The following is a 12,636-nucleotide window of genomic DNA, read 5'->3' on the forward strand; positions in this document are numbered from 1 at the left end:
GCCCTAGCCCGAACCATGAAAAACAGCCACAGAACATTATTCCTCCTCCACCAAACTTTACCGTTGGCACTATGCATTCGGGGAGGTAGCGTTCTCCTGGCATCCGCCAAACCCAGATTTGTCCTTCGGACTGCCAAATGGTGAAGCTTGATTAATCACTCCAGAGAACGTCTTTCCACTGCTCCAGAGTCCAATGGCTGCGAGCTTTACACCACTCCAGCCGACACTTGGCATTGCGCATGGTGATCTTAGGCTTGTGTGCGGCTGCGCGGCCATGGAAAACCATTTCATGAAGCTCCCATCGAACAGTTCTAATGCTGACGTTGCTTCCTTGGGCAGTTTTGAACTCGGTAGTGAGTGTTGCAACCAAGGACAGACTATTTTTACTCGCTTCAGTCCCGTTCTGTTAGCTTGTGTTGCCTACCACTTTGCGGCCTACCATTCTACTGCCAATGTTTGTATATGGAGATTGCATGGCTGTGTGCTTGATTTGGCTGAAATAGCCAATTCCACTAATTTGAAGGGGTGTTATGTGTGTGTGAGCAAATTAAGTGTGTGTGTGTGTGTGTGTGTGTGTTTGTGTGTGTGTGTGTGTGTGTGTGTGTGTGTGTGTGTGTGTGTGTGTGTGTGTGTGTGTGTGTGTGTGTTTGTGTGTGTGTGTGTGTGTGTGTGTGTGTGTGTGTGTGTGTGTGTGTGTGTGTGTAGAGTCTTGTGTGTGTGTGTGTGTAGAGTCAGTACAAAAATGAAACTGTCAATGCAGATCGTCCATGTAGCCATTTTGTTAGCTATTTAGCAGTCTTATGGTTTGGGGATAGAAGCTGTTCAGGAGCCTGTTGGTGTCAGACTTGTTGCTCCAGCACCGCTTGCCATGTGGAAGCAGAGAGAATAGTCTATTGCTTTTCATCAACTTTTCTTCACTGTGTTTTAATAAATAATAAACATTGTGTGATAATGTATTGTATTGTAATGTGATTGTGTTGTGTATCCTCAGTCTCTGTGTCAGTCAATGAGACCGTTGACGTGTGTAAACATTTCACCAACCTGTGTTTGAACGGCCGCTGCATCCCCACCCCGACCAGCTACCGCTGTGAATGTAACATGGGCTACAGGCAGGACGTACGCGGGGAGTGTATTGGTAAGCCCACTGCAGTCATTACAGTTAGGAAAATGATATACACTACTGCCACCTTCTGACCACACAGACCTTCTCTGGTAGATGTAAAACTCAAGGTAGCCTTACACAATAGCCTTCATTCTTTAACCTTTTTTTAACACGGATGGGAGTGTTCAGATTTGTAATTGGAGCATCCAGTGTTGCACTGTTAAATGTATTGCCTCCTCTCCTCCCTCCTTCAGATGTGGATGAGTGCGTCAGCAACCCTTGTGTCAACGGAGACTGTGTCAACACACCTGGATCGTACCACTGCAAGTGCCACGAAGGCTACCAGGGCACCCCCACCAAACAGGCCTGCATTGGTATGTTCCAATCACTCACCGGAACAACTACAGAACATGATCATTTTGTATTGGATGGACAGACTGGGTACGTTGGCCCACTGACTGACTCTGCTTATAACAACACCACAAGGTGTCCAGAACAGAAACAGACTGGTACCTAACCTGGCTAACGGTCAAACCAAGCCTCAACTCCCCTCTCCTCCCCAGATATTGATGAGTGCATCGTGAATGGAGTGATGTGTCGTAACGGACGTTGTGTCAACACTGACGGAAGCTTCCAGTGCATTTGCAACGCTGGCTTTGAGCTCACTCCGGATGGGAAGAACTGCATAGGTGAGCTACACACATACCTTACTCTCTAACAGCATGGACTACACCTAGAGGCCTGTTACATGGTAATTACATACTGTATGTCACTAGGTTATGCTCATTTGTTTGTGACAGAAAGCCTACTTGGCAGAAAGCCTATGTGGCAGAAAGCCTAATTCACCTCCATTTCTTCAACCAGATCATGATGAGTGTGCCACCACCAACATGTGTCTCAATGGAATGTGTATCAACGAGGACGGTAGCTTCAAGTGTATCTGCAAATCTGGCTTCGCCCTGGCACCTAACAGACGTTACTGCACAGGTACGTCATCTGATATCATTTCTGGACGTGGATCCTCTCTAAAGGTTTCTTTGTATGGAAATTTGATTGATTCCATGACTGTATTGCAGCCATGTGGGACAAGTACCATCATCCTATCTCTCCCCTTCTCTCCTCCCTCAGACATTGATGAGTGCCAGACACCAGGCATCTGTATGAACGGACGCTGTATCAATTCTGAGGGCTCCTTCCGCTGTGACTGCCCACCAGGCCTGGCCATCGATGTGGACGGGAGAGTGTGTGTCGACACACACATGCGTACCACCTGCTACGGTGCCATCAAGATGGGCACGTGCTCGCGTCCCTTCCCTGGCGCCGTCACTAAGTCTGAGTGCTGCTGTGCCAGTCCTGAACACGGCTTCGGAGAGCCCTGCCAACCCTGCCCTGCCCGCAACTCAGGTGACCGACTAACCTTAACCACACCAGCAAACATCATTGGTTTACATGTGCTGTCGTTCACATCCTGTTAGACTGGAATCCAAGCTTATATGCTCTGTTTCAGTATTGTTTCACAATATGGTTCATATCAGTTCAGATTCCAGACTAAGATCCTCTAGAACTCTTCCAAATTCTGCAGAAGTGATTGTTAGAATTCTAATGTCAATTGTGGTTTTTAGTTACATTGGATTTATTAGCAGGTGACTTACAGGGTTTTCTCTTGGCTTTCAGCTGAGTTCCAGGCCGTGTGCAGCAGTGGGATTGGCATCACCGCTGACGGCAGAGGTGAGTCATGTGACTGGTGCTGTTTAATGTTAGGTCTCTGTGGTTTGGAGCCTGCCCTACAATCACTGCTAGTTATTCTGGCATTTAACAGGCCTCCCCTCAAACATTCCAATGCATACCTCAGAAAGGTGTGAATTTCACTCCGAATTTCAAATCAAAGAGAGAAAAAAGGAAAAGTGAAGAACAGGAATCTGGACGTTGGCGAGAGCTTAAAGCTAAGGCTGTGGTTTGTGGTGGGTGTCTCCTCAGACATCAACGAGTGTGCCTTGGACCCTGACATCTGTCAGAACGGCATGTGTGAGAACCTGAGAGGGAGCTACCGCTGCATCTGTAACATCGGCTACGAGTCCGACTCCAGCGGCAAGAACTGCGTGGGTGAGTCCAGGCTTCCTGTATTCAATGTCTGGTGGAAAAAGCAGCAACCCAAATAAAAGTTTATCAGACCTTAAAAGTGGTCAAGTCAAACTGAGTCATATATTTTTCACAACATCTGCTGTATGTTCGTGGTCTTGACTTTGACGTATGAACAACGGTCATTTTTCAGCGTGAACCATCTTCTAAATGTCAAACACGAGGGTAGATTGTTTTGGTTGGTTTGTGTTACATGTGATAAGTCAACCCTGTTGTCCTCTTATCCTCAACCTACCAGACATCAATGAGTGCCTAGTGAACCGTCTGCTGTGTGACAATGGCCTGTGTAGAAACACCCCCGGCAGCTACACCTGCTCCTGTCCCAAAGGCTTCGTCTTCAAACCTGACTCTGAGACCTGCGAAGGTGAACACTTCATACACACACCAATGGAGAAGACACACACACACCTCACATTTCTAATGCCTCAATATCAGCATACTAATGCGCAACCACAGTTGAACATGCTAGGAGTATTAGAAGTGTGTTGGTATTCCCCTTTCGTTTCATTGACTAAACGTTGTCAAATCTGCTAGATGTACATACACCTGCAACTGTTTAACACATGAGAGATTGGAGTTAAATACAACATCAGATTTATGAACACGTTGGCTTATATCTTCTGTCCTGGTTGAAGTAAACACATGTCTGCCTAGATCACAGGAGGTTGGTGGCACCTTAATTGGGGAGAAAAGGCTTGTGGTAATGACTGGAGTGAATCAGGGGAATGGTATCAAATACATAAAACACGTGGTTTACAGGTGTTTGATGCCATTCCATTTGCTCCGTTCCGGATGTTATTATGAGCCATCCTCCCCTCAGCAGCCTCCACTGGTCTATAGGACCCATTTAGCTGGCTATTCAATGCCTTACCTAACCCTGCTCTGATCCATGTGTTTCAGATATCAACGAGTGTGAGTCCAGCCCGTGTGTCAACGGAGTCTGCCGCAACATCGCCGGGTCCTTCAACTGCGAGTGTTCCCACGGCAGCAAGCTGGACTCCACCAACACCATCTGCGTGGGTAAGAGAATGAGGCATCTATCACAACTGCCCGACTCAATCTGACACAAATGAAAAACAACGGATTCCTGAGACAAACTTCTGTCGGAGAATCAACATCAAGCAGACAGAGTGAAAAGTGGGATATGAGCCAAGGTTTCTAGCTTAGTAGGCCTTCTAGAAGGTGAATTATAATCTAAATAAACAAGTCAATGTCCGCTTTGGACATCTACAGATGGTAATCTGGGATGAATCATTAGAATAAACACCAACATGAGCCTGCCTTGTCAGTCTAATAGATTCCTGTACTTTAGAATATAGCTCTGTTTTCTGTTCAAAGCAGAGTCATATACACTTCCGTTCAAAAGTTTGGGGTCACTTAGAAATGTCCTTGTTTTGAAAGAAAAGATCAACGTCAAAAGCTCAGTCTCAACGTCAACAGTGAAGAGGCAAAGCCGGGATGATGGCCTTCTAGGCAGAGCTACTTCTCCTCTTTCTTTTCTGGTTAGAGCCAGTTTGCGCTGTTCTGTGAAGGGAGTAGTACACAGCACTGTAAGAGATCTTCAGTTTCTTGGCAATTTCTCGCATGGAATAGCTTTCATTTCTCAGAACAAGAATAGACTGACAAGTATCAGAAGAAAGTTCTTTGTTTCTGGTCATTTTGAGCCTGTAATCGAACTCACAAATGCTGATGCTCCAGATACTCAACTAGTTTAAAAAAGGCCAGTTTTATTGCTTCTTTTATCAGCACAACTGTTTTCAGCTGTGCTAACATAATTGCGAAAGGGTTTTCTAATGATCAATTAGCATTTTAAAATGATATACTTGGATTAGTTAACACAACGTGCCATTGGAACACAGGAGTGATGGTTGCTGATAATGGGCCTCTGTATGCCTATGTAGATATTCCATTACAAATCAGCTGTTTCCAGCTACAATAGTAATTTACAACATTAACAATGGCTACACTGTATTTCTGATCAATTTGATGTCATTTTAATGGACAAAAAATTTGCTTTTCTTTCAAAAACAAGGACTTTTCTACGTGACCCCAAACTTTTGAACGGTAGTGTAATTAGTTAAAAGGCATGGCTCAGCGGCGAGAATGTAAATTGTGGTCTAGTTTTTGGGTGGGCCTACGGTCTCGGGAGAACAAATGCACATTCCATTTGTTCTGACTGTGCGCTCAGTCCATTAGGACTGCCATAGTAAATTATTAAAGTATATGATGCATTTGTCTCAGTTTGGGCTGGGGTAAGATGGCAGCTGTTGAAAGGGAAACCTGTAGTTAGTTACTTACAACAGATGGTGCTGTTGTGCTTGGAATGATTGGAGTACTGTATACCGATGATGGGCCTTTTCCGCAGGGTTCTCTTGAAGGCCTTCACTTGCTCACATTCTCTCTCTCTCTTTCTTCCCTCTCTCCCTCTCTCTCTCTCTCTCTCTCTCTCTCTCTCTCTCTTTCTCTCTCTCTTCCCTACCCCTCTCTCTCTCTCGCTCTCTCCCTCTCTCTTCCCTACCCCTCTCTCTCTCTCTCTCTCTTTCTCTCTCTCTCTCTCTCTCTCTCTCTCTCTCTTCCCTACCCCTCTCTCTCTCTCTTCCCTCTCCCTCTTCTCCCTCCCCCCTCCTCTTCCTTCTACAGACAGCATGAAGGGAACGTGCTGGCTGAACATCCAAGATGGCCGCTGTGAGGTCAACATCAACGGTGCCACGCTCAAGTCCGAGTGCTGCTCTACACTGGGAGCTGCCTGGGGCAGTCCCTGTGAACGTTGCGAGATCGGTCAGTACAAACACACCTAATAAAGTAATGAAGTGTGAGGTGTGTACTGTAACTGCTGTCTCTCTCCACAGACACTGCCTGCTCTAGAGGGTTCGCTCGTATGAAAGGAGTCAACTGTGAAGGTAAGACACTAATCGACTCCTACACACACACACACACACACACACACACACACACACACACAGTCAACTGTGGAGGTAGCAGGCCCTCTGCTTCCATCCCTGTGGTATTCCATTCACCCTCCCTTCCACAGAAGATGATGAGCCAAAGAGCACAGTGTGTCTTGTAATATTGTCCCTATTTCCTCCCTGCAGACATCAATGAGTGTGAGGTGTTCCCGGGGGTGTGTACCAACGGGCGCTGTGTCAACACCCAGGGCTCCTTCCGGTGTGAGTGTGGCGAGGGGCTCACTCTGGACGGGAGTGGACGCACATGTGTGGGTAAGACACCACTGTCACTAACATCAACTCTGGCAGACACCATGCATTTTTAGAATAACAGAAATCATGGCTATTATGTATCTTTGCTGTTGACTTCACACATATACTATATTTAAGCGATAAGGCATGAGGAGGTGCGGTGTATATGGCCAATATACCACGGCTAAGGGCTGTTCTTATGCACAACGCAACATGGAGTGCCTGGATACAGCCCTTAGCTGTGGTATATTGGTCATATACCACAAACCCCTGAGGTGCCTTATTGCTATTAGAAACTGGTTACCAACATAATTAGAGCAGTAAAAATAAATATTTTGTCATACCCGTGGTATACGGTCTGATATACCACGGCAGTCAGCCAAATCAGCATTCAGTGCTCGAACCACCCAGGTTATAATACACTATAAAATATGAATGATAACCTACATGGGAGAAAAGACATCATACAAATTTGGTGAAAACAAACATTAGCATTGTTAGGATATTGAGGCATTAGCCGTAGAGTTCTGCATGTCTGACTGTTGTCCGTCCATCTGTCTGTCCCTCAGACGTGCGCAGTGAGCAGTGCTACATGAAGTGGCACGAGGATGAGTGTGGCGAGCCGCTGCCCAGTCGCTACCGCGTGGACATGTGCTGCTGCTCCGTGGGCGCGGCCTGGGGCATTGACTGTGAGGAGTGTCCCAAGGCGGGAACCCCGGAGTACAAGGCCATCTGCCCCAGAGGACCAGGCTTTGCCAACCGAGGAGACATCCTGACTGGCAGACCCTTCTACAAAGGTAGGCACTAACACTCATTATCTAGTCTTGGTAACACTTAATTTGCGTTGTGATAATGTAGCATTCACAACATATTCATGAAACCTTCATGAGTATCACATAAAGAGTCATAATCTTCTGAACACCAGTAGGTATGTTTCTTATGCTAACAGCTTCCGAGTAAAGTCCTACTGCTACACTGATGAGCTACACACAAAACAAGTACACCATTATGGCCTCATGCCAGCAGTTGCAAACCAACCACAGCATCTAATCTCGTTAACCACTAGGCATTTTTCTTAGATGGTGTTGATAAAACAGAACGTACTGGATTCCATCTTGAATCCCAGCGCTAACCGTTGATGTTTGTCCGTTGTGTTGTACCTCCATAGATGTGAATGAGTGTAAGGTGTTCAGCGGCCTGTGCTCCCACGGAACCTGCCGCAACACCATCGGCAGCTTCAAGTGTCGCTGCAGCAGCGGCTTCGCCCTCAACATGGAGGAGAGGAACTGCACAGGTACGGAGAGAAGGGGAGAGAAAGAGAGAGAGCGAGTGATAAGGGGGAGAGAGAGATAATTGTTTATTCCATAAAAAAAGCATTTTAAAATCTGTATGATTAAAGCAGAAATCTATATATTTAGTAAGTATCCTTGTATATGAATTATAGTTGAAGTCAGAAGTTTATTTCAAGGCTTACCTTCAAACTCAGTGCCTCTTTGCTTGACATCATGGGAAAATCAAAAGAAATCAGCCAAGCCCTCATAAAATAAATTGTAGACCTCCACAAGTCTGGTTCATCCTTGGGAGCAATTTCCAAATGCCTGAAGGTACCACGTTCATCTGTACAAACAATAGTACGCAAGTATAAACACCATGGGACCACGCAGCCGTCATACCGCTCAGGAAGGAGACGCGTTCTGTCTCCTAGAGATGAACGTACTTTGGTGCGAAAAGTGCAAATCAATCCCAGAACAACAGCAAAGGACCTTGTGAAGATGCTGGAGGAAACCGGTACAAAAGTATCTATATCCACAGTAAAACAAGTCCTATTTTGACATAACCTGAAAGGTCACTCAGCAAGGAAGAAGCCACTGCTCCAAAACCACCATAAAAAAACAGACTACAGTTTGCAACTGCACTTGGAGAAATGTCCTCTGGTCTGATGAAACAAAAATAGAACTGTTTGGCCATAATGACCATCGTTATGTTTGGAGGAAAAAGGTTGAGGCTTGCAAGCCGAAGAACACCATCCCAACCATGAAGCACGGGGGTGGCAGCATCATGTTGTGGGGGTGCTTTGCTGCAGGAGGGACTGGTGCACTTCACAAAATAGATGGCATCGTGAGGAAATAATATTATGTGCATATATTGAAGCAACATCTCAAGACATCAGTCAGGAAGTTAAAGCTTGGTCGCAAACGGGTCTTCCAAATGGACAATGACCCCAAGCAGACTTCCAAAGTTGTAGCAAAATGACTTAAGGACAACAAAGTCAAGGTATTGGAGTGGCCATCACAAAGCCCTGACCTCAATCCTATAGAAAATTTGTCGGCAGAACTGAAAAGCGTGTGCGAGCAAGGAGGCCTACAAACCTGACTCAGTTATACCAGCTCTGTCAGGAGGAATGGGCAAAAATTCACCCAACTTATTGTGGGAAGCTTGACCCAAGTTAAACAATGTAAAGGCAATGCTACCAAATACTAATTGAGTGTATGTAAACTTCTGACCCACTGGGAATTATATGAAAGATGAAATAAATAAAAGCTGAAATAAATCATTCTCTCTGCTATTATTCTGACATTTCAGATTCTTAAAATAAAGTGGTGATCCTAACTGACCTAAGACAGGACATTTTTACTATGATTAAATGTCAGAAATTGTGAAAAACTGAGTTTGAATGTATTTGGCTAAGGTGTATGTAAACTTCCAACTTCAACTGTATGTAGTATTTGCGAATGTTTTAGGGGAAAAAAATATATATATAGATATCTTTTTTTTTAAACACTCCTGCTAGGCACAGACATCAATTCAATGTCTATTCCATTGAAATGATGTAGAAACAACATTGTTTCAACCAGTGTGTGCCCAGTGGGCTGTTTGTTGGCACAGATTCATTTTCGCATGAGATAAGTAAAGTAATGATGAATATTATGTTATATTATTATGCTGAATATTATATTATAATGCTGAATATTGTATTTCTGTAATGTGCATTCTTCCCTCTGTCTCTCCTCCCTCTGTCTCTCCTCTCTCTCCTCTCTCCTCTGTCTCTCCTCCCTGCTCTCTCTCCTCTCTCTCCTCTCTCCTCTGTCTCTCCTCCCTCTCCTCTTTCCTCTGTCTCTCCTCTCTCCTCTTTCCTCTGTCTCTCCTCTCTCTCCTCTTTCCTCTGTCTCTCCTCGCTCTCCTCTCTCCTCTGTCTCTCCTCCCTGCTTTGTCTCTCCTCTCTCTCCTCTCTCCTCTGTCTCTCCTCCCTCTGTCTCTCCTCTCTCTCCTCTCTCCTCTGTCTCTCCTCCCTCTGTCTCTCCTCTCTCTCCTCTTTCCTCTGTCTCTCCTCTCTCTCCTCTTTCCTCTGTCTCTCCTCTCTCTCCTCCCTCCTCTGTCTCTCCTCCCTGCTCTGTCTCTCCTCCCTCTGTCTCTCTTCTCTATCCTCTGTCTCTCCTCTCTCTCCTCCCTCCTCTGTCTCTCCTCCCTCCTTGGTCTCTCCTCCTTCCTCGGTCTCTCCTCTGTCTCTCCACCTCCTCTGTCTTTCTTATCTCCTCTGTCTCTACTCCCTCCTCTGTCTCTCATCTGTCTCTCCTCTCTCTGTCTCTCTCCTCTCTGTCTCTCCTCTCTCTCCTTTCTACTTTGTCTCTCCTCTCTCCTCTGTCTCTCGTCTCTCTCCTTTGTCTCTCCTCTGTCTCTCCTCCCTCCTCTGTCTCTCCTCCCTCATCTGTCTCTCTTCTGTCCCTCCTCCCTCCTCTGTCTCTCCTCCCTCCTATGTCTCTCCTCTGTCTCTCATCCCTCCTATGTCTCTCCTCTGTCTCTCCTCCCTCCTCTGTCTCTCCTCTGTCTCCCCTCCCTCCTCTGTCTCTCCTCTGTCTCTCCTTCCTCCTCTGTCTCTCCTCTGTCTCTCCTCCCTCCTCTGTCTCTCCTCTGTCTCCCCTCCCTCCTCTGTCTCTCCTCCCTCCTCTGTCTCTCCTCCCTACTCTGTCTCTCCTACCTCCTCTGTCTCTCCTCCCTCCTCTCTCTCTTCTCCCTCCTCTGTCTCTCATCTCTCCTCTGTCTCTCCTCTGTCTCCCCTCCCTCCTCTGTCTCTCCTCTGTCTCTCCTCCCTCCTCTGTCTCTCCCCTGTCTCTCCTAACTCCTCTGTCTCTCTTCTGTCTCCCCTCCCTCCTCTGTCTCTCCTCCCTCCTCTGTCTCTCCTCTGTCTCCCCTCCCTCCTCTGTCTCTCCTCTGTCTCTCCTCCCTCCTCTGTCTCTCCTCTGTCTCTCCTCCCTCCTCTGTCTCTCCTCTGTCTCTCCTCCCTCCTCTGTCTCTCCTCTGTCTCTCCTCTGTCTCTCCTCCCTCCTCTGTCTCTCCTCTCTCTCCTCCCTCCTCTGTCTCTCCTCCTTCTCTCATCCTCCCTCCTCTGTTTCACCTTCCTCCTCTGTCTCTCCTTTGTCTCCCCTCCCTCTTCTTTCTCTCCTCTCTCCTCTGTCTCTCCTCTGTCTCTCCTCCCTCCTCTGTCTCTCCTCCTCCTCTGTCTCTCCTCCCTCCTCTGTCTCTCCTCTCTCTCTTCTCCCTCCTCTGTCTCTCCTCTCTCCTCTGTCTCTCCTCTGTCTCCTCTGTCTCTCCTCTGTCTCTCCTCCCTCCTCTGTCTCTCCTCTGTCTCTCCTCCCTCCTCTGTCTCTCTTCTGTCTCCCCTCCCTCCTCTGTCTCTCCTCCCTCCTCTGTCTCTCCTCTGTCTCCCCTCCCTCCTCTGTCTCTCCTCTGTCTCTCCTCCCTCCTCTGTCTCTCCTCCCTCCTCTGTCTCTCCTCTGTCTCTCCTCCCTCCTCTGTCTCTCCTCTGTCTCTCCTCCCTCCTCTGTCTCTCCTCTGTCTCTCCTCCCTCCTCTGTCTCTCCTCCCTCCTCTGTCTCTCCTCTCTATCCTCCCTCCTCTGTCTCTCCTCCTTCTCTCATCCTCCCTCCTCTGTTTCTCATTCCTCCTCTGTCTCTCCTTTGTCTCCCCTCACTCCTCTGTCTCCCCTCCCTCCTCTGTCTCTTCTCCCTCCTCTGTCTCTCCTCTCTCCTCTGTCTCTCCTCTGTCTCTCCTCCCTCCTCTGTCTCTCCTCCCTCCTCTGTCTCTCCTCTGTCTCCCCTCCCTCTTCTGTCTCTCCTCTGTCTCTCCTCCCTCCTCTGTCTCTCCTTTGTCTCTCCTCCCTCCTCTGTCTCTCCTCTGTCTCCCCTCCCTCCTCTGTCTCCCCTCCCTCATCTGTCTCTCCTCCCTCCTCTGTCTCTCCTCTGTCTCCCCTCCCTCCTCTGTCTATCCTCTGTCTCTCCTCCCTCCTCTGTCTCTCCTCTCTCTCTCTTCCTCCCTCATCTGTCTCTCCTCCCTCCTCTGTCTCTCCTCCCTCCTCTGTCTCTCCTCTGTCTCTCCTCCCTCCTCTGTCTCTCCTCTGTCTCTCCTCTCTCTCCTCCCTCCTCTGTCTCTCCTCCCTCCTCTGTCTCTCCTCTCTCTCCTCCCTCCTCTCTCTCCCCTCCCTCCTCTGTCTCTCCTCTCTCTCCTCCCTCCTCTCTCTCTCCTCCCTCCTCTGTCTCTCCTCTGTCTCCCCTCCCTCCTCTGTCTCTCCTCTGTCTCTCCTCCCTCCTCTGTCTCTCCTCTGTCTCTCCTCCCTCCTCTGTCTCCCCTCCCTCCTCTGTCTCTCCTCCCTACTCTGTCTCCCCTCTCTCCCCTGTCTCCCCTCCCTCCTCTGTCTCTCCTCCCTCCTCTGTCTCTCCTCTGTCTCCCCTCCCTCCTCTGTCTATACTCTGTCTCTCCTCCCTCCTCTGTCTCTCCTCTCTCTCTCTTCCTCCCTCCTCTGTCTCTCCTCCCTCCTCTGTCTCTCCTCCCTCCTCTGTCTCTTCTCTGTCTCTCCTCCCTCCTCTGTCTCCCCTCCCTCCTCTGTCTCTCCTCCCTACTCTGTCTCCCCTCTCTCCCCTGTCTCCCCTCCCTCCTCTGTCTCTCCTCCCTCCTCTGTCTCTCCTCTGTCTCCCCTCCCTCCTCTGTCTATACTCTGTCTCTCCTCCCTCCTCTGTCTCTCCTCTCTCTCTCTTCCTCCCTCCTCTGTCTCTCCTCCCTCCTCTGTCTCTCCTCCCTCCTCTGTCTCTCCTCTGTCTCTCCTCCCTCCTCTGTCTCTCCTCTGTCTCTCCTCCCTCCTCTGTATCCCCTCCCTCCTCTGTCTATCCTCTGTCTCCCCTGCCTCCTCTGTCTCTCCTCTGTCTCC

At 48.3% G+C, this 12,636-nt stretch overlaps 1 protein-coding gene across 2 annotated transcripts in view; it reads left to right on the plus strand.

The window, feature by feature from the left end:
• LOC110532018 (fibrillin-2-like) overlaps positions 1–12,636 on the plus strand; it is a 111,149-nt gene that overhangs the window by 59,542 nt on the left and 38,971 nt on the right. For both annotated transcript variants that reach the window (XM_036965331.2, XM_036965390.2), the window contains exons 12-25: positions 992–1,135; positions 1,357–1,476; positions 1,666–1,791; positions 1,967–2,089; positions 2,231–2,506; positions 2,777–2,830; positions 3,080–3,205; positions 3,480–3,605; positions 4,142–4,261; positions 5,882–6,019; positions 6,091–6,141; positions 6,334–6,459; positions 7,008–7,235; positions 7,607–7,732. In XM_036965331.2, coding sequence (XP_036821226.2) covers positions 992–1,135; positions 1,357–1,476; positions 1,666–1,791; positions 1,967–2,089; positions 2,231–2,506; positions 2,777–2,830; positions 3,080–3,205; positions 3,480–3,605; positions 4,142–4,261; positions 5,882–6,019; positions 6,091–6,141; positions 6,334–6,459; positions 7,008–7,235; positions 7,607–7,732 — 1,884 coding nt within the window. The remainder of the gene's footprint in view (positions 1–991; positions 1,136–1,356; positions 1,477–1,665; positions 1,792–1,966; positions 2,090–2,230; positions 2,507–2,776; positions 2,831–3,079; positions 3,206–3,479; positions 3,606–4,141; positions 4,262–5,881; positions 6,020–6,090; positions 6,142–6,333; positions 6,460–7,007; positions 7,236–7,606; positions 7,733–12,636) is intronic.

The sequence above is a fragment of the Oncorhynchus mykiss genome, chromosome 1 (assembly GCF_057628025.1).
Source record: "Oncorhynchus mykiss isolate SJ-2025 chromosome 1, ASM5762802v1, whole genome shotgun sequence".
NCBI lineage: Eukaryota > Metazoa > Chordata > Actinopteri > Salmoniformes > Salmonidae > Oncorhynchus > Oncorhynchus mykiss.